This window comes from Phodopus roborovskii, unplaced genomic scaffold, assembly GCF_943737965.1.
Source record: "Phodopus roborovskii unplaced genomic scaffold, PHOROB, whole genome shotgun sequence".
NCBI lineage: Eukaryota > Metazoa > Chordata > Mammalia > Rodentia > Cricetidae > Phodopus > Phodopus roborovskii.
This window is the reverse complement of record NW_026126410.1, coordinates 13,173,561-13,200,938: the sequence shown is the minus strand read 5'-3', so window position 1 is coordinate 13,200,938 and position 27,378 is coordinate 13,173,561. Positions and strand designations below refer to the sequence as shown.

The following is a 27,378-nucleotide window of genomic DNA, read 5'->3' as shown; positions in this document are numbered from 1 at the left end:
TAATCCATTGATCTCTGCATTGTATACAGTTGTAAGTTTCTGAGATGATCTCCATTTGCCAGGAAATGTGACTCCCACACAAAAAGGGTTAGCAGGCCTTGGACCAGAACTAGGCTTATGTATTTGCAGATGGTAGAAGGTCATATGTTTTTCTTTGTGTTAGTACAATATTTAATTATATTATTACAATGATGTTCTGTACTGGAGCTTAAACTTAGGATATTAGATTCAATATATAGTCACATGTGAATATATTTTGAAATATATATATTCACATATGCACTATTTTGTTTTTTTAAGACAGGGTTTCTCTGTGTAACAGCCTTGACTGTCCTGAAACTTGCTCTGTTGACCAGGCTGGTCTCGAACTCACAGAGATCTGCCTACCTCTGCCTCCCAAGTGCTGGGATTAAAGGCATGTGCCACCACTGCCTGGCCACATATGGATATATTTAAAAACTTTCATTATAGCCAATGTTTGGGTCAGTAATATTTCTTGGTATTACGTTCCACGTGTTTTTTGTTTCTTACTTTGCTTAATTGAAATCAGTTTAGCAATCTCCAGGAGAATTAAAGCAGAATGGAATCTGAGTGCCAGGGCTGGAGAAATGGTTCAGTAGTCACGAGTAGCCACTGCTCTTGCAGGGGACTAGTGTTCAGTTCTTAGCACCATGTGGGAGCTAATAGCTCTAACTCCATTTCCAGAGAATCATGTTGTCCTTTTCTGTACTCTGTGAGCTTCTCCATGCTTACAGTTCAGTAGATTCACACAGGCAGAAACCCGTGCACATTAAACAAAGAAGTCTACAAAAGAAAGGAAATCCACGTGCCAATGCAATTTTACCTCCACCAGCTATTTTTAAGACATTTGTGGTAGGCACGGGTCAGTGCCTATGTATCTATGTAACAGGATTTTAGAATAGGAAAACTAGCAACTTTACCAAATGGAATAAGGCTTCTTAATGTGTATAGTGATTAGCTTTTGGATTCTATTTAAAGTCTTTGTTCATATAAAAAAGCTTTTATCATTGTAGAAATAAACCAGGAGACTTTTAGAGATTTACGCAGGTAGGTGTGTGTGTGTATCATGTGCTTATAGTTCCAACTACTTAGGAAGAAGAGGCAAAGCATTTCTTGAGCCTATAAATATGAACTCAGCCTGGGTGCATGTGTGGATCCCAAATCCAAAAATCCTAAGTTTTAATTAGGTTTCTTATGTGGCAGGCACTTGAGTTACTGGTACACTGTAAAACTCATGTTCATACTCTGAGCTGTTTTGTTTTTTTAGGGTCCAGGATCTTATATCATGAACTACATAATGTACATCTTTTGGGCCTTGAGTTTTGCCTTTCTTGCAGTTTCTTTGGTGAAAGTATTTGCTCCGTATGCCTGTGGCTCTGGAATTCCAGAGGTAAGCCTATAATATCCATTGATTGCAAATTGTATGCTGCTTTTTATCTTTAGGAATTGTACTTTTTAAAAAATAGTGTATTTTGTTAATATAAAAAAAATTTATGCCAGGCATTGGTGGCAAACGCCTTTAATTCCAGCAATTGGGAGGCAGAGGCAGGTGGATCTCTATGAGTTTGAGGCCAGCCTGCTCTACAGAGCAAGTTCCAGGACATCCTCCAAAGCCACAGAGAAACCTTGTCTGAAAAAACAAAACAAAACTAAAAAATTAAAAAAGTGTAAGCTTGGACTAGAGAGATGGTTCAGCTTGTAATACAGAGGTTGATTATCATCATCATCATCATCATTATCATCTCTCTCTCTCTCTCTCTCACACACACACACACATCTCTCACCATTAATATATAGTTTATGAATAAGTACATTAAGTTTAAGTAACAAAACTTGAGAAATGTTTTATGGCCTGAAGGTCTTTGATGGATTAGTTGGAGTTTTGCTGTTTGATTATGATTGTAATGTATCCTCCTTTCCTAAGACTCTTGACTAGACTAAATAAGCTAATGACTTATCAATTTGGTCTGTCCGTCCGTCTGTCCATCCATCCATCTATCGCTTTTGAGGCAGGGTTTCTCTATGTAGCTTTGCAGCCTGTCCTGACACTTGATCTGTAGACCAGGCTGGTCTCAAACACAAGAGATTCACGTGCCTCTGTCCCCAGTGCTGGGGTCAAGGACATGCGCCACCACCGCCTGACATATAGTCATTTTATATTTAAGAACAAAATTTCCCACAGTAGTTCAGCAGTATAGGTGCTTATTTTTTATTTCATCAGTAGTCATTTAAAAGAGAATTAGGCTTGAACTCATTTAATTCTATTTTTTATTTTTTAAAAATGTTTTCTTTTAGAAACAAATTGTGATTTTTTTTTAAAAGGCTGTGTAAGTAAATATAAGGAATCAATAACTGCAGTTGCTATCAGTTGTTATTCATTCTCTGTGGTATAGGTAAGAACATTCCACATGGTCACAGTGTGATGAGAGGCATAATGCCTTTGTTCTTGACAGACTGAAATGTCTCTGAATACTTTGTGTTTATTCCTACAACAGACATTTTCAAATTTGCATTTGTTTACATATCATTATGGCCCTGTATTACTTTACCATGAATGACCTAGTATTTTTTATTTGTTCCTGAGATAGTGTTGCCTCTTATCTTTGGTTACATATATAACTATATATTACAGATATGTGGTAAAATAAAGTTATTTTTTTAATTATGAAATATTTTATAGTTCATTTGTTTTAGCTAAGTTAAATTCTCTTTTCCTAAAGGAAATTAAACTACCTTCATCCTTCCTTTGTAGATTAAAACTATTTTGAGTGGATTCATCATCAGAGGTTACTTGGGAAAGTGGACTTTAATGATTAAAACCATTACATTAGTGCTGGCTGTGGCTTCAGGTTTGAGTTTAGGGAAAGAAGGCCCATTGGTACACGTTGCCTGTTGCTGTGGAAATATCTTTTCCTACCTCTTTCCAAAGTACAGCACAAATGAAGCTAAAAAGAGGGAGGTAAGTGGTGTCTAGCTCATTTAACAGAAAAAATGAGTGTTACATAAACTTGATGTTCCTGGAATGATTTCCTCATTTTTCTATGTAACTCATCTGGATTCAGATTAAAACTTGAGTTTAAGTCTGTGTTTCTTTTCACTTTCCTAACTTGTACCCTTCTGGAATTGACTGCTGGTTCAGTCAGACTAGTTAGAACTTCTTTGGTTTCCATTGATTTCTCAAAGTTCTTTGCTATTTGTATTCACTTGGCCTTTGATGTTACTGCGTGTTCTGCCTTGGGAAGTCAGTGTTTTTCTCTTAGAGACAGTGTCTGATGTCATGGAAATTGGGTGTGATACACAGAAAGTTCTGAGTGCCATCAGGACTTCTGGAGTCTAAGTCAGAAACCATCCAGGGAACAAGGGAAATCCACCTTACACTATTCTAGGCCAACATGAGCTTTCCTAACAAACCGTTAAGCTAGACTGCAGCTCATGGATTATTGCGGATGTTTCTGGATGAAAAGTAGCATCCTGAACTTTTCTAGAGCCTTGAGTCTCTTTAAGATTCTTAAATTCCGTTTTCATAATCTAACCCTGAATCTTTTAGATGGTACAGAGATTCTATGATTGTTAAGGAATGGTTTTTACATCTCATCAAGGATTGAACTCAGGCCCTAGCCTTTCCTCCTGCTGGTACTAGTATAATCCTTCCTCGATTTTATTATTTTTTAACATAGGAATAATTATAGTACTTGTTAATATTAACATTGAAGTACTATTCTTGTATTGGATATAGATATTCCCAAAGTGCAACATTTAAAAGCATCATATTTTCGTCTTTGAATGATAATTGTTATTTCGTTACTTTAGTTTACTCACATTATAAAATTATGGCACTGCCATCTTTATTCATAAGTTCTGTATATATTATATGTTCACTAAGTAACACTGTTGTAATCATTTTAGAGAAAAGAACAGGGATTCTCAGAGAGATTGAGGTACTTACCATTGTTGCACAGCTGGTCTGTGGCAGAGGCAGGACCCCTGCCCTACAAGTAGCTTGATATAATTCATGCTCTTTGTGGAGTGTAAAACTTGATGATTTGAGCAAGTGCTTAGGATGCCTGCAGATATTTACTGGATCAAAGTAGTGAAAGGGATAAAGATTCTTAAGAATAACACTTCACAATAAATCAGCATTGTAGTTGGTGTCCTGCAGTGGAAAATCATCAGTGGTCAGGTCCTCTAGAGAGCTGCCCAGGGGCCCATAGGAGTGTGTGTATAGGCTTGTTTCTTCCTTGGAACTATCTCTACTGTTTAGTTGGTGCCTCAAAGGGTACCAACAAGAGTTGGTCCTTGTAGAATGATGGCTTTGAAACATTCTTAGAATGATGTGGCAGGATGTTCAGAGTGCTTAGGGTAGTTGCAATATAGAGATATCTTTAATGACTAATGTTCTTGATAAGGTGTCGAGTAATTACTAATGGTAAAGCAGTTAGCTCCATAATCTGGAGAAAGATATCCTGTGTAAAAATAAGTAAACGTTTACCCCCGTTTTCCTCTTTTCCTGTTTGGTAAAACTTAAGTATTGAAGGTCATTGGTATTCATTTCCTTGTCTTCGTTACAGTACACTCACATTTGTATGTCTGGTGCTAATGTTTTGACTGAATAGAAAAAGTGCAAATGAGTTTTAAATTCAAACAGAAAAAAAAAAAAAGTAACCTTTAGAAGACATGAATACTTGCCCTTTGCTTTGCAAGCAGGGGTTAAGATCAGAAGAGGCATTTGAAATAGCATGGAATATAAAGAGTGTTTGCTGGGTCTGAGTTGATTAGGAAACTAGAGACAAGCCACCTTCTCTTTGCAGGTGCTGTCAGCAGCCTCCGCCGCAGGTGTTTCTGTAGCCTTTGGGGCGCCCATTGGAGGAGTTCTTTTTAGTTTGGAGGAGGTATGTACAAAAGCAGCATTGAAAATGAGATAGAATTTTGTTTAAAATTGTATCTTGGTGTACATTTTATTTTCGTAGCTGGTATAATAGAACTTAAGTTTTTTGAATTTATTTTTAGAAAGTTTTAAACTAGTTCTCACATAAAAAGTAATATTTCATACATAACCCAAACAATAGGATTTTTTCTTCAAAAACAGATCTGTTTTAAATTATTTGTATGCATCTGTGTGTGGGTGTATGCATGTGAGTGCAGGTGGCCACACATGTCAAGAGGGCATCAAATCCTCTGGGTCTGGAGTTACAGACTCTTGTGAGCCACTGGGTGGAGGTGCTGGGCATCAAAGTTGAGTTCTCCATAGGAGCAGTGTGTGAACACTTTCCTGCTGGGCAATCTCTGCAGATCTAAAGGCACCTGCTTTAGACCTTTTATTCATGTCTCAATATTAGCAATTGTTTCCAGCCAAACTTTACTTTGTTGACCTATTTAAAGCTAGCAAAATAAGAATTTTACTTAATGGAAGCCACTAAAACCTAAGTATCTTTGCTGGCTAAATTATAGTCCATATTTTCATTTTACTATTTTAGATCAGTTCATAAGCTAACTTTTAATTAAAGCTTTAGGATTTGCTTGTTTAAAAGTTGTATGATTGTTTCTTATACAGTTATAGATGTTTAAGGAAATAATTTTATTGATTCAGTGGAATTATTTTTTTTGGAATATGTTCTTCTTATTTCCTCATTAGTTCTTAAATCTTCCCTGTTTTATATTTTACTTAAAAATATGCCCATGTATGACTTTAAAATTTTCTTCTTTCTGTTTTATAGAGGAAACAAATCATTTTAACAAGAGTTAACAAGAGCTTCTAAGGGAAATTTTTTTTTTTTTTAGCTAATATGATTGAATTAGGCATGAAACTCCTTTTGAAAAATAAACATTTCTTGGTATGATTATTAGACATTCATAATCAGTTTATTGTGAATTTATAGTTATAGGATAGTCAAAGAGAAAGAATCATTGCTTATTAGAGCAAATCATGTATATTCAAGCTGCAACAAAATTTGAGCTAGCTACAGTGAAGTTTATACTTATTGTGGTGAGTCAGAAATAGATGATGACACTAATTTTTCTTTCTCTTTTTTTAGGTTAGCTATTATTTTCCTCTCAAAACTTTATGGAGATCATTTTTTGCTGCTTTGGTGGCTGCATTTGTTTTGAGATCCATCAATCCATTTGGTAACAGCCGTCTGGTCCTTTTTTATGTGGAGTATCATACACCATGGTACCTTTTTGAACTGTTCCCTTTTATTCTCTTAGGGGTATTTGGAGGGCTTTGGGGAGCCTTTTTTATTAGGGCAAATATTGCCTGGTGTCGTCGACGCAAGTCCACCAAGTTTGGAAAGTATCCTGTTCTCGAAGTCATTATTGTTGCTGCCATTACTGCTGTGATAGCCTTCCCCAATCCATACACTAGGCTCAACACCAGTGAACTGATTAAAGAGCTGTTTACAGATTGTGGGCCGCTGGAATCCTCTTCTCTTTGTGACTACAGAAATGACATGAATGCCAGTAAAATTGTTGACGATATTCCTGACCGTCCTGCAGGCGTTGGAGTATATTCAGCTATCTGGCAGTTGTGCCTAGCACTCATATTTAAAATAATAATGACAGTATTCACTTTTGGTATCAAGGTATGTGCTCATGTGAGATGACATTGAAATAATTTATTAGAGATGTCCAAAATATTTATGTGTAACGAGAAATGAAATTTCATCCAAATGATTACAATTCTAAGACCAGACTCTGCAAAGATCTTATTATATTAGTCTGAAATCAAGAGGTTTATGGTATTTTCTGGAGATAGTGGAACAGAATTTGTTTTTCTGCATTTTCTGTGTCCTAGAACCATGAATGACTGGCCAGATTTTTCTCTTGCCTAACTCTTGGAAATAAAATCCTGATTTCACATGGGGAAAAAAAAATCGTAGGATTACTTTTAATCTACCTAGGTACTATAGGATAATCTCTTGTTTTAAAAGTCAGTTTATGGCTGGGTATTGGTGGCACACTTCTTTAATCCCAGTACTCAGGAGGCAGAGGAAGGTGGATCTCTGTGAGTTTGAGTCTAGCCTGGTCTACAAAGCTAGTTTCAGGACAGGATCCAAAGCAATACAGAGAAATCCTGTCTCCAAAAACAAACAAAAGTCAGTTGATTAACAACCTTAATTCTCTGCAGCCATAATTTTTTCCCTGGCATGTAAAATGTTCACAGATCCAGGAGAAGCCAATGTTCTGCCTTCTATACCACTGTAGTATGTTTGCTTAAATGGACACTAGTCTGAAAATCAGATTGCTAGAGCTATAAATACTGTGACTGTCCATCAAGTATTTAAGACTCACTAAATACAGCTTTCTCATAAATGCAAACACAGAGAAGCAAATGTCAGCTTGCCATATACCATCTTCAAGTCATGATACCTATGGTTCCTATAGTAATTGGTACTTCTCAGGGATGGTATACTTTCACAAATGGAGTTCATGTGGAATAACAACTTTATTTCTTGGACATTGGAAGGTAAATAGTTTTGAGTTTAAAATTAAACTGAAAAAACTCGTTTTTCTTAGCAGAAAATTAAGTCAAAGGGATTATTAAAATGTGTTTTGTTTTGTTTTTTTCTTTACAAATCCCAGTGTTGTTGTTTTCAGTAGAATTATACCACATATTCTCAGTGGCTGTAACTGGCCAGCGCTGATGAAGGTGGAGGCAGATGGCAGTCCCTAAGTCCTAGGCTCTGGCTGACAGATTATAACTGAAGATTGTGAAATGTATTTCAATCCTTTGCATTGTATGACCCTTTAATTAGCTCAGTACTTGCCAATATGTTCCTTCCTTATCTTCTAGTAATTTCTGCTAGTAAGATTTTCTCTTTTTAGTTGATTGACATACATATTCTATTTAAATATTGGGTGCTCCAGAAACATTGCCTGACTTGGGCTGTAGCACTTGCGAAGTTAACATCTGCTGCCTCTATCATTTGCAAAAGTATAATGGAAGGACAGTCTTGAGCTTACTGCTTCACATTGAACAGATTTAGTTTTATGGAAACACCAGTCTCTCCCTCTCTCCTTCTCCCCTCCCCCTCCGGCCGCCCACTGGACTACTGAGAATTTTGTTATAGACTAAAGATTCCCTAGGATAAAGGATAAATAAACTGAGTTACTTTTCTCTTTGGCTTAGAGAATCCACTCTATTTGTTACTGAATTCAAAGACTTACTAAGGAACCGTTTCATTTAACAGGATTTTGCTGTAGTTTAGTTAGTATGTACTAAGATTTTAGAATTTCATTAAGTTAATAGAAACAAATCCATAGGATGTAGTTTCAGTCACATGACTAGAGTTGTGTTATTTACTGTCACAGGTTCCATCAGGCTTGTTTATCCCCAGCATGGCCATTGGAGCAATTGCAGGGAGAATTGTGGGGATTGCCGTGGAGCAGCTTGCTTACTATCACCACGACTGGTTTATCTTCAAGGAATGGTGTGAGGTTGGGGCTGACTGCATCACGCCTGGGCTTTATGCCATGGTTGGTGCCGCTGCATGTCTAGGTAATGTGATTCTGTTTGCTTGTAAGTCTGAGAAAGAAAAGAGACTATTAATATATTCATGTTTATTTGGTTGCTAGGGAGAAGAGGATGCAGGATAGAGGGAAGGAATAACTTTAAAAGAAATGAAGCACTAATATTCTTATGTATTTTGTTTTACTAAGAACATTTGTTTAATGTAAAAATTTAATAATATATCATGTAATGCTTCATGGCAGAAACCATCTTATTAAAACATAGACATAATCTGAATCCTGTCCAAAGGGACTTGGTTTTTTTCACTGCTAAGGATCTGAGCCTGTCTGTAATCATTGATAGCAGTTGCTGTTCCTAAAATGAGCTTCAGAATAGTTTCACTTTAAACTGTGTAGTAACTCATTAGTCTAAATAAAAGATTTATTTTTCAGCCTTCTAGATCCTAAGGTACATTTGTAGAAAAGAAATAACTCTTCATTTTAGTGAAATAAAAGCAAACTATTGACTCTAAATCTATAAGAATCTATTATTTTCTTTGGCATGAAAAAATTGTTAGGTTTTATATTTAAATATTTTTGCCAGATTTTGGTGTAATATTTAACAATAGCTTGAATTTGACCTTGTTTCTGCTCAGTGACTCAGGATCTTCAGAAGTGTAATATTAGGTAAAGTAAACGAACAGAATAATTTCCATCAAAGTAGCAAGTATTTCTTCAGCTTCCACTTTCTTTCTCGAGTTGCATTAGGTACAGTGAATGGTAAGAGAAAAATGAAATGTGGGTTGACTGTGGCAAGACATGTTCAACCCTAAGAAAACAGTGAGTCCTGTTTGGGGCTAACAGAGCGCCAGTGCTGGATTTAGTGGGAGCAACAAGTTCCAGTATTCCAGCAGGGGTTTTTAGGTTAATTTTTAATTGAGAAATTGTATATGTCAGCCCTCTTTAAAGACTATCAGTCTGCAGTTCTTCTATTTGGATATGCCTTCTTTCCACTTGACGTATGCGCTTACTAATGACAGTTTTAAAGCCTGTGACTCTGGGCTCTGATTTCTTCAAGCAATCAGACAGATCTGTCTGGTTCTCAATTTCTGATATCATGTTTAAACATGCATGAATTCAGGTCATATTCATGTTTTTTTAAATTGTTATATGAAGAACCATACAGACTTTTGGGATATGCTGGCACCTAAAATTAAAAACAAAATTGTAATAGAGGGCTGGGGAGGTAGTTCAGTGAGAAAGAACACTTGGTATACAACACTAGGACCTGAGTTCTAGTCCCCAGTGCCCATTCCAAAAGCCAGGCTTGGCTGTGCATTTCTGTAACCTCTGGGAGCTCACTAGCTAAGGAGAACTTTCAGTTCAGTGTAAGACCTTTTTTTAAAGGAATAAGGCAGAGAGCAGTAGAGGAAAGCAGCAAGTGTCCTGCTGGTCCCAGCCTGTGCACCCACGTGTGTAACACACACACACACACACACACACAGTCTTTTATACTTTTAATAACTGTCTTGTAGCTCTTTCTCATAGACCTACCTAGTAGTCCTTTAAGTCAGAGCCACAGAGTTACTCTATGAGGTTTTTTTTCAAAGTATTCTGATTATGGGAAGATTTTAATGCAAAGATAAATTTGTATGAAAACACATTTGGAATCAGTGCTTTGAATAAATGTAACTGTATTATATAGCACTTTCGAGTATTTTGGGAAACAAGTTGAATTGGTAAGAAGTAGGCTATAAAAAGATTAGTATCTGAGTTTATATCTGCATGAATTTATATTTGAAATTGTTCAGAACTGTGGTAGAGTTCTGGCTTTGCCTTTTTGTCTTGATGACTTTGGAAAAGTTCCTTTAGTTATTTTACATTTACTTTTCTCATCTGTAAAATGGAAATACTAGCTTGTCCATTATCATTATTTTGAGCATTATATGAGATAACATGCACATACAGATGTTAGCATGGTTCTAGGAAAAGTAAGTGCTTAGTTTAAGCACAAGAAAAATACCTGTATAAACTGACTGGGACATGCTCACATAGAGTAGATGCATAATGCATGGAAGATCCTTCCTTTTTTTAGATTGAGAAACAAAAAAGCTTAATGAGCTGACAAACTTGTCAGGTTTTTATTATATTTATTTATTTTCTTTGGGGGGGTTTCAGAATAAGTGTTACACTTGTATATGGTGGTCAGTGGACAGTTTATGAAAATCAGTTCTCTATTTCCATGTGGATCTTGGGAGATTGAACTCAGGTCATCAGGCTTGGCATCAAGTTCCTTTACTTGCCGGGCCATGTTAAGTCTTTTGGCAAAAAGAACAGTATGATGGAAATGATAGTAAAGCCATTGTGGCTGTGCATGCCTGTCATCCCAGTGTAAATGTGATGATTGACAGTTCAAGGCCAGCCTGGACTATACAGTAAGACCTTGTCGTTAAAAACAAAGAGTAGTACTTAGTTGTAGTACATGGCTTATGGAGTAGATTGACAGTAAGAGTCAAGGAGGTTAAGATAAAATGGTACTAGGATTGGAGGGATGGCTCGTCACTTCGGAGCACTGGTGCTTTTCCAAAGGAGTTGGGTTTATTTGCAGCACCCCACATGGCAGTTCAAAGGGTCAGACATCTTCTTGTATCTTTCATGGGCACCAAGTATGTACATGGTACACAGAAGCAATATGCAGGCAAACAGATCTACATAACAAATAAGTACCAAAAATAAATTTGAGAAAGAACCTACCATCTGTTTGTTTTGTTTTTAAGGAAAGTATAATATGGGTTCTGGACTAGGTTGGTGACAGTGAGTACTCTGAGAAAAGGACTCACAGCTAGGGATTTTACAGAAGAATTCAGATCTGTACAGGTGATAGTCAAGATCTAAGGTTCCAAAAACAGTTACCTAGATTGTCAGGAGGAATATGTGCAGGTTCAGGAATGTGGGGTCAGGGAAGTTGAAGTGACCCCTCTTAGTGAAGGAGAAAAATTTGGACTTCAAATCAAATGTGTGTTTTCCTTGACAGCCACTTCAAGTTCTTTTTATAGTTGACAAAACAAGTAGAAAGATGTGGCATGCATACCAGAAACACGTGAAAGGTGCCAGTAAGCAGAAATAGATTAGGGTGACAATATCAGAGAGTTCACAGCTGAGAATGATTATCTGAGTGGATGAATAGATAGATGCCGTTCTCTCCCTCCTCCATCCCTCCTTGAGATAATGGCATAAACCCAGGTCCTTGTACATGCGAGGCAAACACCCTCCCACCGTGTTAGATCCCCACCTCAGCTGCAGAATAGATGAATTTCCTACCTGACAATGCCATTCACATTGTTAATAAATATCAAGTCTTCAAAATATTTTACACATTTTGAAAAGACATAGAGGAAATATATTTCATTAATATTTTCCCTATGTTTAATTTATAAATTGGTAGCAAGCAAGCAAGAGCCATGATGTACTTGTTTATATTTAAGAGATTATAGTAAACTTTTAGAAGAGTGAAATTTATATTTGTTGCAGCAGTAAATCAAAATGGCAAAGTCATTTTTCTTGGTCAGCTGTGGTTTGTTAATGTTATAAAAGGTTTAGGAATGTTACTTTAATCATCTTCTGTGCCATAACTGGTTGGTTTTTCTCTAAATCATGGTAGAAGTAATGGCTGTTATCCTAAGAGCAGTTGTTTTTGGTGATAATGCTTTTTACTAGTCAGGGCCTGTCTGTGTTCCATGTTCACCTGCCTTGTGCAAGACTCTAGTAATGGGGTGGAGAGGAGGCTGTCTCCCTGACCAGTGGTGTTTATTTCTTTCAGGTGGTGTGACAAGAATGACTGTCTCCTTGGTGGTTATTGTGTTTGAACTTACAGGAGGCTTGGAATATATTGTTCCTCTTATGGCTGCAGTAATGACCAGTAAATGGGTTGGTGATGCCTTTGGTAGGGAAGGCATTTATGAAGCACACATCCGACTAAATGGGTACCCTTTCTTGGATGCAAAAGAAGAATTCACTCATACAACCCTGGCTGCTGACGTCATGAGACCTCGAAGAAGTGATCCTCCCTTAGCTGTTTTGACACAGGACAATATGACAGTAGATGACATAGAAAACATGATTAATGAAACCAGCTACAATGGCTTTCCTGTTATAATGTCAAAAGAATCTCAGAGATTAGTGGGATTTGCCCTCAGAAGAGACCTAACAATTGCAATAGGTATGGTTTTATAAAAACACTATCATGCATTGAGGTTTAATTGGTTGGGTTTCTGGGTTCAAGTGATGTTAATTTATGCTCTTTGAAGTCTTGTGTTCTCTAGGAAAGGAACTTAGGCTTCAGTGATTGTTTTTCTACTGTGTGGTGGGAAAGGCCAAGAATTTTAGTCTTTGTCAGCAACACTGTATCCTTTCCACATGATGCAAAAGTTGAGAGATGAGACTCCTTAACCCACTGATGGCTACTCCTTAGGGTTTGGGGGCAGTGCCTTGAGCCAGAAATGTCAAATGAGGTCCCCACCTCATTCTCTAGCTTTTGCTAGTAGCTAGCCAAAGAAAAGGAAAAGAGGTAAGCAGTTTTGGAATCAATATAGAAAGTTAAAGAAAAATGGTCAGGGTTTAAAGACAAGACAGTGCTAAAATTTTCAATAACTCTCTGACTGTGGACAGGCAGTATCTTAAACTTTTGTCACTTGACAGAGACTATTGCATAGGAAATAATGTTAGTAGTTTAAGAGAATATAGTACTCTAGATATGTGAAATAATCAAGATATGGCATCAGAAATGTTAAGTCACAAGATTACTTTGGAACACATGTTGAATATTTTCCAGTATGTACCTCTGTAGATTTTTTTACAAGAATAATAATCCTATACAGTAAGTATATGTATGTGTTATTGTACTGTGTGTGTGTGTGTGTGTGTGTGTGTGTATTTATACATTATTGGAAAAACAGATTTGTCCATGCTCAACAAAATATGATCTTTGAAATGCCAAATTAGACTATTCTCCTTTTTAATAGAGAATTAATCATAGAACAAGTTTTTAGAATATTAAATCCAAATGAGAAGTCTCAGATCACTTAAAATCATGAAAATGAAAGTGTTGAAACTCTTTTTAAAAATCTTCTGGGTAGCATTAGAAAATGAAATCTGGCCTGGAACACACCTGTAATCCTATTACTTTGGAGGTGAAAGCAGAAGGGATTGCATGTTTGAGATTGCTGGGCCACATTGCAAGACCCTTGTCTTTAAGAAAGAAAATAAAAAAGAAAAGAAAAAAGAAATTTGTTGTTTTCTGCTTCAAAGGCCTGAGAATGAATGGCATTAGGATAATTTTAAAAATAAAACAACTTAGTAGATATCACAGCACATTGTATGTCTAATATATGATGTACCTTAAAGTAATTTCTGCATCCATAGACAAGTTGTATTATCTCAAGCATTCTTCTTTTAATTGACATATAGAAACTGGCATTCATGTCGTTTTGATAAATGCTTGCATTGTGGAATGTTAAGCTGGTTGATATCTGTCACCACATACATTTATTTTATGGTGAGGACTAAAAATCTCTTGTAAGTTTCAAATGAAATTGAAAAATTAAAGTGACCATTCTGTATTTGGGGTGGGGGAGGTTGAGACAGGGTCTCTTTAGTCCAGGCTGGCCTCAGTAATCTGTATGTAGCCTATGAGTCTCTGCATCTGCTCCTACCAGCTGCTGGACGAAAGACTCCTTTTGATATTGTTGATGCCACATTTTCCATCATTTTTATTCTGTGTGTCCATTGGGGGCATGTACATGTTGTATTCTTAAGGACCTAAAGCGACTTAGCATTTTTCAAGAGCAATCGGTGTTGGTTACTAATGGATGTATTTTCTATACCATGACCATACTTTTCAGGTGGCCCCTCCAGAAGCCTTTAGGATCTTACATAGTACCCTGTTATTTAATACACTTATAGCACAGCTCAGTACAGCTTGAGTGGTAAAGCTTCCATTAAGAAGCACTAATATTCTCTGTTCTTCAGGCAGACTGGTATTTATTATTTTGACATAAATATTTTTGTAGCAAAATTCATGTGCAAAATATTTTTATCATATCTCATTCCATATTTACACACACATAGTTTTTAGTTAATATTTACTCAAAAACCAAGCATAAAGCTGATAGACTATTTCATTTGCATATTCTGTTCATGTTACAGGTTTCTGTTTTCTTGTGTGTGATCTCTTGCACTTTCTGTCTTGGGCTCTAAAAGATGGAAGAAGAAACAGGCAGCTGGACAGATCACATTGGAGGGGAGGAGAAATTGATAGAACCTTTATAAATAAACAGCCCAGCCAGGTGGGGGACTTTAATCCCAGCACTAGGGAGACAGAGGCAGGTAGATCTCTGAGTTTGAGGCTAGCCTGGTCTAGTCTACAGAGTTAGTTTCAGGATAGCCATGACTACACAGAGAAACCTTATCTCGGGGGTAGGGGGAGCCCACAAGTCTTTATTTACTTGGGTGTGTAGTTGTAGTTAGAAGAGCCAGCTCATTCACAGTGGTGGAGTGTAGAGCAGAGATAACAAGGGTGAAAGTCTTCAATCTCATCTCCAGTGTGGAATAAGTTACATTCAGTGTAGGTGGGCTTCAGTTGATGACAGATTCTGTAGTAAACAGTCTTGTGATGTGTACAGGTTTTAAATAAAATGCCTTATTTTCAACATGCTTCCTTGTCTCTAGTTAGCAAACAGTTCAGCGCCACTGAAGAAAATTGCACCATGATGTAGAAAATTATTGTCAGGTTCCCTTTCAGTCAGATAGGAAAAGTTAACTAACAAGTGCCTTACCAGTTAATTCTCTTTCAAGTCGAAGATAGGAAAAAGGAAAGGGACCAGAAGTCATAACACACTTACGTTTTTAATGTCAAATGAGCAAGTTGCAGGTAAGAAAAGAAAACCAATCAATTGAAAATGTTTGCTCTTCTCTGTGTTTTTCAGAAAGTGCCAGAAAAAAACAAGAAGGTATTGTTGGTAGTTCTCGGGTATGTTTTGCACAACATACTCCATCTCTTCCAGCAGAAAGCCCTCGGCCATTAAAACTGAGAAGCATCCTTGATATGAGCCCTTTTACAGTAACAGACCACACCCCAATGGAGATTGTGGTAGACATCTTCCGAAAGCTGGGTCTGAGGCAGTGCCTAGTAACTCACAACGGGTAAGTTCAGCACAACAGAAGTCAGTTCCTTCCCTAGAATTACTTGTCCTTACTAATAGAGTCTTTTCAGGGCAGAGTGTGAGTCAGGTCCCCCAGTGGGCATGTCTGACTTCGTTTGGTTTGGCCTGAAGAGTAAGGAGGACCATCAGCTCTGTGCTCTTTGCTGGAGAAGAATGAAGAGATTGTTGAGCTTAAGGTGTTTCTTTCCTGGGGATACTAGGCTCAGCCTTCAGGGAGCATTGCAGAACTACTTTTTGTGTTTCATTTGTCTACATCTCTCCCCAGATACTTTGCTATGTGCTATTTGAGCCAGTATTTATCATTAATGAAATAATATATGAAAATTTTCAGTTTAACCATACTGTTTTTCTTTCTTTTTCTTTATTCTTTTTACCTTCTCCAAAACAAATCCGACCCATAAACCGAACCACTAATGACATACAGTTTATTCATGTATTTAGAGCCTTTTATTTTCATTATATTATTTTTCTTAGGAGCATCTTCAATTTTTACTTAATTATTTTTGTTGCTGAAACAGGACCTTACAGTAGCTGGAGGCGGTCTGGAGTTTGCGATCCGTGTGACTGTCACAAGCACTGAGATTACAGGCATGTGCCTCCTTGCTGGTGACTTGTTGGAATTCTTAGAGCAGTGTTTCATGTGAAGTTGTGGAGCGGAAACGCTAGGAAAAGGAAACAGATGGTTTTCTTGATTATGAACTGAAGGATCACCCTGAATAGCGTGAAGCTGGTTAAATACCGTACCAAAAACATTAGAGGATCACAGCACATTTTATCTTTTTAAGAGTTTGTATAAGACACGTGGGTAACAGAACACATGACCCCTCTCTAGCGAAGCAGGCATAATAAAAAAGCAAAGGAAGGCAATTTACTGAACAAGTTCATCCTTTTTCACATAATTCTGCAGCTCTGCACACTGGGTGGAGGGGTCGTATTTGCAGGTGTTTTGTTTCAGGTAGCACTCCAGCTCACAGACTCCTGCTGCTGTTCCATAGTCTTCTCCTGGACCAGTCTGCTTACTGGCTATTCTTTCTTCATGATCTTTTCATCTCTTAAAAAATTTTCTGCGCTTCTACCATAGACCACATTGGCTTAGAAATAGCAGTATTGTAGATATTTATACTTCTGTTAAAAGCAAAACGAAGCAGAAAATCCGAACATTAGAGCCATGATGGGTGTTTAGCTTCTGGAATATAATATAAATAAATCAGAGATGTGTTTCATAAAATACTATAGTCTACAGTTTTGTTTACTACTGTCTAATTTAGAAAATGGTACCAAACTTCATTGTTTAAAACTTAATAAATATTGGCTAAATAGTGTATCTTAAAGCTTTGCCTTGGGCCCTTTGAATCATCATGTGGCTAGATTGCAAACTAAAGCAAATTTTCATAAGCTACTGTTGACTTTGAGTTCTTAGTGCCTGGCGTGGGGGCTCTCTTCTGTACTGACAAACACCATTGCTGTTCTGTAAGTGGTGATGAGCTATGACCACAAAGCCCTGCTGTGTAGCTTAATTTTCATAGTTCACCTTACTGCTTAATTGAGAGGGTTTTGGCAGTATAGATCCTGGAAAGGAAAATACTTAAGAATAAATTAGGCCAGGCAGTGATGGGATACGCCTTTAATCCCAGCATTCTGGAGGTAGAGGCAGGCGGATCTCTGAGTTTGAGGCCAGCCTGTTTTACAGAGCGAGTTCCAGGACAGGCTCCAAAGCAATACAGAGAAACCCTGTCTCACAAAAAAAAAAAAAAAAAAAAAAAAAAAAAAAAAAAACAAACCAACCAACCAACCAACCAAAGAATTAAATTATTTTTAGGGGACAAAAGTTAGTTACATACATTTTATCTGCTGTTGCTGCTGCTGACAGTGTAAGTAATGGAGCTTTCTTCTCCAGGGAAATCATGTTTCACAGCCTTGATCACATTTTCCTTATTTCTTCACGGAAAATAACTGTATTCAGAAAAAAAAAAAAAAAAAGCAACTCTTGACTGTGTTGTTTGTGAACACTTAAGTGGAAGGGTGTTTTATTCTTAAAGTTAAGTGGTTAAAACAGAACAGACAGCACATTTGATGTGAAGACCATGCAATTCTAGGTAGCCATGCGTTCCTCAGCAGTGGAAAGTAGTTATTTGAGGGAAGAAAAAGGCAGCAGACTTCGGACCACAGGTGCAAGAGGAAAACAGAACAGAGAAGTAATGAGAACGGATTGAACTGTGGTATCAGCTCAGTGTTGTTCCATATATGATATTAACAGAACTTCTCAGAACCCAGTAGTTTACAGAACAAACAGGATGGCAATATTAGTTTCTAGAAATTTTTGTGACCAAGTAAGTTTGAGAAGTATTGAAATAAATTACAGCAGAGGTTCCCTTTGGAACTTCAGGACTTTGAAGATGTTGATGTTCTTTGATTCCCTAACAGTCAGTAATGGAATCATAGCTTGCCTAACTTGCCCGAAAATACAACCATTTTTTGGTGGGGTGACATAGGATGCACTCTTGGGATTACTGTCTTTTGGAACATACTTTGGGAAATGGCAGTCTCTGACCTGTGAATTTCCACATCATTATTTGTTAGCTCAAAATGAAACATTGCTTATTCTTAAGTAAACATTTGGCATTGATTTTCCTTTCATCTTTTACAATGGGAAATGACACTGAAACTGGTCTCATGTTCTCGTCAGGCTTCTCTATTGGAGAGGAGCTGTGTGGTTTTGCTCCTCCTAAAAGTTCTTCACCTTGTCAATCTGCAGGTGTTGTGTAAGTGTCCTGAGGTGGCTTCTTGGTCCTTGGCAAATGTGTTACTCTCCTCATTTTGTCACACAGTCACCAAGCTTACTAATACAAATGATAAACTGAAATCATTCTACTTAATTGGATACACAAAGCATGCACAAGAATCAAATTGATATTGTATTTAATTAAATACTAAGAATTTCACATTTCCTAACCATAAAATCCATTGAATTTATAGCTTAATCCTTTTAATCCTTTTTTTTTAGTATATAGTAATTGTACAAAATCTTGGATTTCATTACATTTTCACTTGTACAATGTACTTTGAACATATTTACCACCACCCCAGAGCTAAAGAAAGAAAAGAAAGAAGGAAAGAAAAAAGAACCCTCAAAGCTTTTTCTGAAAAATATTTTTCTAGTGATCAAATGCTCATTTTATACAGTATAGTTTTTGAGCTTTGGAGAGGTTGCTCCCATACTCTGAAAACTTCACTACATCTTTTTAAAGAAAATAATGTGAACACATGAACCTATGTTTGCCTTTATTCTACCCTTCCTGCTCCTCCAGTATAGCCATTACTGTATTGTGAGGGTAAATATTTGTTGAAAGCCGGATTGCTTTGAAGTCTCATAGTGACCCTCGTTAAGAAATCAGGCCAGTGGTGGTGGTGCATGCCTTTAATCCCAGTACTCAGGAGGTAGAGGCAGCTGGATCTTGAGTTTGAGACTAGGCTGGTCTATAGAGCAAATTCCATGACAGCTAGGACTTCACAGAGAAATCCTGTCTTGAAAAAACAAAGCAAACCAACAGCAACAACAAAAAAGAAATCAGAAATTTCCAAGGTGGCTTAACAGGAAACTGACTTAAGTAGATAGATCACCAGGGAGGTGCCTGATTATTTTGAAGATGTTTGAAATGGGCTTCTGGAATTTATACCACTACATATTACAGTCAGATTCATTTATTTGTTGTAAAATAAGCATTAGGATACTTAATAATTAAAAGTCTAGTTTCAGGTATTCTTATGAGAATTTATGAAAATCATTTTGTAAGATGTGATAACTGTAAACTGAGAAATAATTGCTTAGAGAAAATATGCATTAAAAGTAATTTTGACCTCTACTCATAAATATTTATTAACATATTATAAGAAATGGGATTCAGTTCCTGAAAATGAGGTCAGTTGTATTTAAATATGCTCTTCCTTAATTGGAATTCCAAATAAATAGTAAAAATCTAGGAGATTTAAGTTCTCTTACGGAATTCAAACTCAATCTGCATGCTTCAGCTCACACACAAGGAAACCCATCTCCCAGTTTTAGAGATCTGTAGCTATGTGTCAAGTTTCTTCTGTACTTTTAGCTTTAGTCATCATTATAGTTAAAATTTATCATATTTTTATTTTTTGATTTAAAAAACAATAAACTACACCATTAGAAACAGTATTGTCACTTTAAGTTAGTAATCTGAAAATGGAACTTAGATTTTTAAATCTTATTTTTATCTCAAGTTCATGAGAAAGCACTCTTATGGTTATGTTTTATTTCCTTCTCTCATTCTTTATCAGTATGATTGGAACCTCTTTCAATTTAATTTCTCACAGTTATTAGCATAATAATCTGTTTCAGGATTGTCTTGGGGATCATCACCAAGAAGAACATTTTAGAACATCTCGAGCAACTAAAGCAGCACGTGGAGCCCTTGGTGATTAGCTGTCAGCTCTCCTCACTAGACACCTTAAGTCAGGAGGCATGAAACTTGTGAACAAAAAACCCCACCATGCTGCCAGGCACTCTTGTATCTCAGCAGATGTCTGTGAGATGAATTAGATACACTGTCTAAAATCCCATTCTTAGAAAGTGAGCTGAAGTTAACATCCATGAAAAATTAGGTAAACTTGGAGAACTGCAGGGAGTCTGGTAGCTGAATAAGGAGACATTATTGGACATTCTTAAACATGAAACATCTGTCTACCTTAGTGGATTCACCGGTCTCAGCAGACTCCTGACTGGTTCAAAAAAATGCCTGTCCTGTCCCCCTACCCTTCACTCTCTTTTATGCTTCCCAGACTGTGGTAGTGTTGTGGCAAATCTAAGCTCCTTTGTGACTTTAACTGAGCTTAGCAAGTAGAGATGCTGACCATTTTTAATGGGCACACTAACCAGCACACACTGTATATATCTGTGTTCATAGCATTAGCCCTTTTTCTGCTACCCCTTGTGTATGTTCAGTTAGAATGTGTGTCCTGCCATTTCATTAGTGGACTGTACACTGGGCATGTATGTGCCCCTTTTGTATGATGCTTGTAGATTGTCATCAAAGTAGCTTTTGTGTTATCAGCCTTTATATCCTAGTGGTGTCATTGATTACAGATAAATTTTGATTTACGCATAACCAGTTGTCTGGCTTTAACAATTAATGCCTCAAATTATTTTGCCCTGCAATTGTCATACCTATATGAAACCTGTCCCCATTTGTTTAAGTATACAACTGAGTATGTATTCCTGTTGTATGCTAATATTTCACAAGTGTTTCATGCATCCTTTTTTTAAAAACTACTAACCTCAATATAGTAGCTACTCATTCATTCTGCTTTCTGCTTTCCCTATAATAATCTTTCAGGATTGCCTCTTGATTTTCACCTACTTTTTAATGTAAGCATTAACACTTTCATAACAGCACTGTATCTTCTTTTTGGGGAGCACAAAATTGAAAACAGAACATGAGTATGCTTTCAGAGCCCTGGGTTGTGGTGTAGGCTTATTCTTGCATCTGAAGTTGGGAGTTATAGCTCTGTGCTGACTGCTGCTTATCTAGTTCATCTCATGTGCTTCCTTGAATATTCTGCATACAACTGGGTAATCTGAAAATTATTTCCTAAAATTTTTGGTTCTATAACATGTCGAGTTTTTAAATTGTTTACTAATATAATGGGAATGGTTCCTTTTTCAAACTGGAAACATATTATTTCCTATTCATACACCTTCCCAGTTTTCCCAGTTTTGTTACTTTTTTGTTGGCATATATGAATCAAAATAGCTCTGCGTCAGTGAGGCTTGTAGTCCTCAGTCCCAGTGGGAAGGACCTCAGAACCACAGTACTTTTTATGCCAGAGGACGGTTTCTGGGGAATTTCATTGTCTTTACCTTAAAACACTTTTTTAAAAAAATGCATAATCAGCCTGCTTGCTTGGCTATCTGTTCCTGTCAACAAAACAAAAATTATAGATTTAGCTCCTGTTTTCTTTTCCCTTTTATTTTAATAGATCTTTTCTGTTTATCCTTTTCAGGCGCCTCCTTGGCATTATAACAAAAAAAGATATCCTCCGTCATATGGCCCAGACGGCAAACCAAGACCCCGCTTCAATAATGTTCAACTGAGTTCTGTAGATGAGAGAGAGGAGACAGAAGAGGAAGTTCGTTTGTTGAATAGCACAATTCTTTAATGAGGGACTCGTCCACTTTTTTCTTCTTTAAAAAAAGGAAAGGAAATACAAGCCGAGCTTTTGCAACCTGGTTTGCAAATGATGCTGGGAGACCAGAGTGATTGTCTGGGGAGGGAGAAAGAAAAGGAGTGAGGTACTTCCCTAAGTGACTGGAGCAGTAATTCATCTCATGTTGCTCTGCACTGGCTGCATTGGCTGAGGCTATGCAGTGAGAGTGCAGGCCTGAGCCTCCATGGAGCCTTCACTGGAATCCTCAAGCCTCTGGCTGTCCTTCAGCACCACAGAGACGTGTTCTCAGTCCCTGTTTCTGGAGGGATTACTGTGAATTGAGCCATCTATTATGACTGCAAGGTCTTGCCCTTTTATATCAGAACTGTTCTGTTTAACTCATGAAATGTATAGTTAAGCATTACCTTTCTACATTCCAAAAGAGCTTCTCTCTCTCCTCCCGCCCCCTTTTTTGAGCTCTAAGAAAACCTCTTTAAATTGGTGTGTCCTTTCTCATATTGAGACGTACTGTGATTTTACTGAGGTTTCATCACAAGAAGGGAATGTTTCTTGTGCCATTAACCATGTAGTTCGTACCATCACTAGAGGCTTGGAAATGTGTGCACACACACTGCTGCTGGCCAAGCAGGTAAAATCTTGAGATGGGAATGAAATCCCCCAGCTTGTGCGATGTGTGGTTCAGAATCAAAAAGAAACTTGACTCTAATCAGTTTTATTTTTTCCTCTCAGATAATGTCACCTACTCTTATGCAAATTTTCTATTTCTAAATTCCTACTATGATGTACAGTGCTGTTCAGCATAATTAAACAATGCTGCTGCTGTTACAGAGAAGAGACGGGAGTACTCTGTTTAGCTGGACCTGGTATTAATTGCATGTTTTAAACACTGGAACTTTTTTCTTGAAATTAGATTATTCTTTTATTTCAGGATGTTTCACTGCTGACACTGGGGATGAAATGTAATTCATAACTTGCACTAAATGTATATTTCTTTTCTTAAAAATTTACCATTCTTATTTATATTTTTATGGATTAAAATTTATAAAATACAGATCAGTTAATATTGCACTTAAATAATTTTACCTTTTTAATGTGATTTTTTTTTAATAGACTAATTCTGACTTACAAATGTGGAAGTATGAGCAAAGTTTACAGTGGGCACAGGGGTTTTGGAAGAGGTGGTCACTTCTCTGTGATCTAGAGTGCACATGATACCTTCTGAGTTCTCACTGCCATTTCCTGGGTTATGCCCTCTGACTTGTCCTTTCTGACTCACAAACTAGAACGTTGAACATCCCTTAAATTACTACTAGTAGATTAAAGCCAAACCTTTCAAGCGAAAATGAAAACGAAATCATAATCTGAGTATAACCTTTGAATCACTGGGTAGGTGACCTTACCTGAAGTGTTCAGTGATGATTGATTTGAATAGCTATGGTGCACATTTTTGCAGGATTAGTTATAAGGTACCTCAGAGTATTGGGAATTGTTATTGCAAATTCGTGTTTTAATCATGGTCTTAATTCACTACTGGCAAAGGCACTTTACTCGCTAGATTGGCCCAGATATCTGTGAGTATGCATTTTTGAAGGGCAAATGCATTTGTGCTGACAGACATTTTCTGAAACAACTGGCAATGAGCCATTTCCAGTATCAGTGAGATCACATTAGGTCTGTATGATCTTGATTACTTAAAAGATCAGGAAGCCATATTAGAATGATCCAGAGTTCACCAAGCTTTTAAGGTTTCTCAGCTGTGCTATCTGCCAACAATATTTTTGTCTTTTTACTTCTTTTGGCAGATTTCAAGATCTTTCTTAGCCCCCATCATTGTTTTTTGGATGAACAGAGTACCCTCATTTTTAATAATAGTTCTGTAGATCTTGAAGTATATTTGCAGTGTGCGAGGCACTGCTGGGGTACAGACTCCTTAGCTTGGCTGATGGGTGACTCATCCCTTTCTGGGTTCCAAGTCTTCAAAGGAGAAGCCAGTTTCCTGGCAGCCTCACACAGTAAAGTGAACATGATTTTGTTTTCCACATTTCCTTTTCAAATTCTGCTCTCATGACCCATCTTATTTCAGAGATTGACATTTCAGGGTACATATTAAAGCATTTATTTTCTTCTTTGTTACATTTCTCTATTTCCTACTGCTAAAATACATGGAAAAAAAATGTGCTGTGGTTTTAATGTGTTCAGAGGTTTGGAGGTTTTTATTTCTTTATGGTATTACCATCTGTTCTATTTTTCTTTTTTCATACATTAAGATTTGGTTGATTCTCAACCAAATAAGATAGTGGAAACCATGAACTACATGTGCCTAGCTAATTGGCAAACTTATTGACCAATATAACTAAGTACAGCGCCTTATTTGAGTACCCTTTTTAAGAAGGTATGATGAAAATGGGCAAAGGTGTCAGCATCTCTTATTAATAATTGCTTTTGGTTTTGGTTTCTGAAGAATGCTTAGTTGTTAATCTGTGATGTTGCCTAGAGCTGTATTTATCTGTTTTTATTTATACTAGTATAGTAAAGCTGCGTATCATTACAGTAAAGATGGTTACTGTGATGAGTTAATAAGAAAAATCTATTAAAATCTCTACTTCAATGTGTGGTTTGGCCTTTAATTGCACCTGTACCAGCAGCCCTCTCCTGCACAGCTGTGCTCTGCAGTGTGAGCCAGTGTGCCTGGCACACACAGCCTCAAAAGCATGGTGCTTTCGATGCTTCAGTCAGGGTAAGCTGTTCCCTCTCTGCTTTGTGAGCAAGGAGCCGGAGGAGGGCGCTGGGGTGAGAATGTATGAACACAAAAGATTCCAGTTCCATTTCCAAATGTTTTTGTTTTGTAGAAGAAAACTTATACTGTCTGCACAAAGATAGTAAGTTACTTGTTTTATTTAGAAATATACTAACAGATCTGCTTTAAAACAGCAGTAAGAAACACATGAAATTTCAGTCTCCTGATATTAAGCATTTAGTTAAGAAGAGAGCATCAGAGGGCCAGGATAAATCTTTTATCATGTCCTTTTCCACTTAGTGTCCATGGAATTTAACTGTGATGCTCTGGAATTGCTAGGATTCTAGGGATGGTGCTGGTGAGCAGGATTTGCTAATGGATTGCTCAGTATGTAAGAGTGAGCTCAAGGGCGAGCACGATGGCAGAATGGCACAGACTGGAAAAGGATGAAGGAAGAATAGGTCATCACCTCCTGGGGCTTACACATGAAGTTGTAGTTATTTTGTGGTTATGTAAATGGAGGCATGAGCATACCACAGCACACATGTGGAGGTCAGAGGACAACCTTCAGTGACCAGTTCTCTCCAGTCATCATGTGGGATCTAACTTGGGCCATATGCGTACCTGAACAGCCCAATACCAAAGTTTTTTTTTTTTTTTTTTGTGTGTGTGTTTTTTTTTTTAAAGTTTTATTTATACTGTGGGAATGTGTCAGGTATGCAAGGGACCAGAACCAGGTGGGAGAACTGAACTTGGCTCCTCTGTTAAGAGCAGTACATGTCTTGCTCTTTAACCACTGAACCATCTCTCTGGCCCCTTATTTCATGTGTGTGCAGACACATGCTCTGGAAACTCAAGTTACAGGTAGTTGTCAGCTACCATATGTGGGTGGTAGGAACCGAACTTGTTTTCTGGAATAAATGGGTGCAAGTGTTCTTAACTGCTGAGCTCTCTAGCCAGTAGCAAGTTTAGTCTCTTGGAGGATTCCAAGTAGAAACTGATGTATAGAAGGTTCAAGTTAAAGAGAAAGGTCCACCTTGAGTTAAGTGGGAGGTATATTTCCAGAAACAGGATGAAATTACATGAGTTTAAGTTTGGACAAAGAGGCAGGAGAGCAAGAGTGAAATGAGAGCAAAAGAAAATTGCCAATGAGATGGGAAGGGGTGCTATTAAAACAGCTAAACCAAATGAAGTGATTTCAAGGAGCCCTCAGCAGCCAGCTATATACTGACAGGCAAAGCAAGGGCTGAAAGTTGGCCAGTGTGAGCAGACTGATAACCTGATTGTTTTAAGTGGAATGGAGGCATGTACCATTGGAATGGTCTATTAGGCAGGAGAGACTTGTGATTCTTCTGTGATGTTTTCAGGAGTCTCTTACAAGTGATTTAAAGATGCAGAATATAGTTTTTCCCCATTGGTGACAGCAATGATTGAAAGAATAATGTGAGATCATATTTTAAGGTATAGGGTATTACATAATTAAGCTAATTATGGGGGTGAGGGAAAAGTGGTCTTTGTGTAGACTAAAGAGTATGGGATCATGACCACAAAGTGAGACATATACATTTGAGTCTGTTAAGTTGTTCTGACTGCACTTTTTTCTGCGACATTTAACTGAGGATGGAGGAGATATTGGAGACTGAGCACAGATGAGAAAGGACTAGGATCCATGAGCATCCAAAATGGCCATCCGAGGTTAAAATAACTTCAGTATGTCATGATAGCATCCCCCTCTCCTCACCAGCTCTTGGTAGAATTCAGGTGAAATATAGACTGTTTGGTTTAGGGTACTAACATAAATACAACAGAGTTGAGGATGGATGGGATGGATGCAGTGATGGGAACTGAACCTTCAGGCTGGGTGAAGATGATTATAGTCAGGTTGAAAAAAAAAATGGGATACTAGAGGAATGAAGATAAGAAGTTGGGGGCAGTATTTAGATAATAGGATGCTTGGAACTGTGATGAGGTTTCATTATTAGTACTGCCAAGCTACAAATTTGTCAAACCCTAGTCTAGAAAACGGAATTGAAAAATCAGTACATTAGATCAATAAAAGAATTAGAGACAATGCTGTTAAGACATTAAGGTCAACCTTGAGTTAATGTGAGATTTAGATCCCTTTTACAAAGTACCATTTCCCACCTCCACAGCAATCCATTCCTTGAACATACTCAAATACTTGAAAGGTTAACAGAAATTCCATTATTGAGCCCAAGAAGTAAGAACATGGATTTAAGTTGGCTAACAATACTGATTTACGGTGATTCATGAATGTGCTCAGGCACTTAAAATGTGTTCCAGCCAGATCCTAGGTAAATATATTTAGTCTTGAATTCAAAGGGACTGTGCCTTTAGTAAAGGAAAAAGTCAACAAAGGAAGGTTTGGTATTCTGTAATAGAATGAAAAGTGTTTAGTAGCTGAAAGATCAATTATCTCATTGCCCTCATTGCTGTTCCACAAACATTCAAATTGTAATTGCCATATACATACTTTTGTTTAGAAGACGATGGGAACAAACCACACATTTAGATAAAGTACTCTATGGTTGAGCTAATCTGCAATTCCACAGACATATCTTCTGTTGGGTTCCTAACTTGGCTCTCATAGGCTGGCACAGCTTCTGGAGATACAATTCCATGTTAGGCTTGTTTGTGTGATGTGGATGAAAAGCTGGCTCTCCCATTTCATTGGTTTTGATAAATCTTGTTGGGATTCATATTGGTTTCAGGACATGTAAAAAATCTTATCAACTATAT

General features: G+C 37.3%; 1 protein-coding gene across 6 annotated transcripts in view; it reads left to right on the top strand.

The window, feature by feature from the left end:
* Positions 1–24,489, top strand: part of Clcn3 (chloride voltage-gated channel 3) — a 75,942-nt gene extending 51,453 nt beyond the window's left edge. For 3 of the 6 annotated variants that reach the window (XM_051182467.1, XM_051182471.1, XM_051182468.1), the window contains 9 exons: positions 1,289–1,411; positions 2,774–2,980; positions 4,830–4,910; positions 6,054–6,599; positions 8,329–8,515; positions 12,287–12,685; positions 15,450–15,666; positions 20,056–20,131; positions 21,717–24,489. In XM_051182467.1, coding sequence (XP_051038424.1) covers positions 1,289–1,411; positions 2,774–2,980; positions 4,830–4,910; positions 6,054–6,599; positions 8,329–8,515; positions 12,287–12,685; positions 15,450–15,666; positions 20,056–20,131; positions 21,717–21,872 — 1,992 coding nt within the window. In that variant the 3' untranslated portion in view covers positions 21,873–24,489. The remainder of the gene's footprint in view (positions 1–1,288; positions 1,412–2,773; positions 2,981–4,829; positions 4,911–6,053; positions 6,600–8,328; positions 8,516–12,286; positions 12,686–15,449; positions 15,667–20,055; positions 20,132–21,716) is intronic. The other 3 variants (XM_051182470.1, XM_051182472.1, XM_051182473.1) reach the window with 2 other exon arrangements.
* The last annotated feature ends 2,889 nt before the right edge of the window (positions 24,490–27,378 follow it).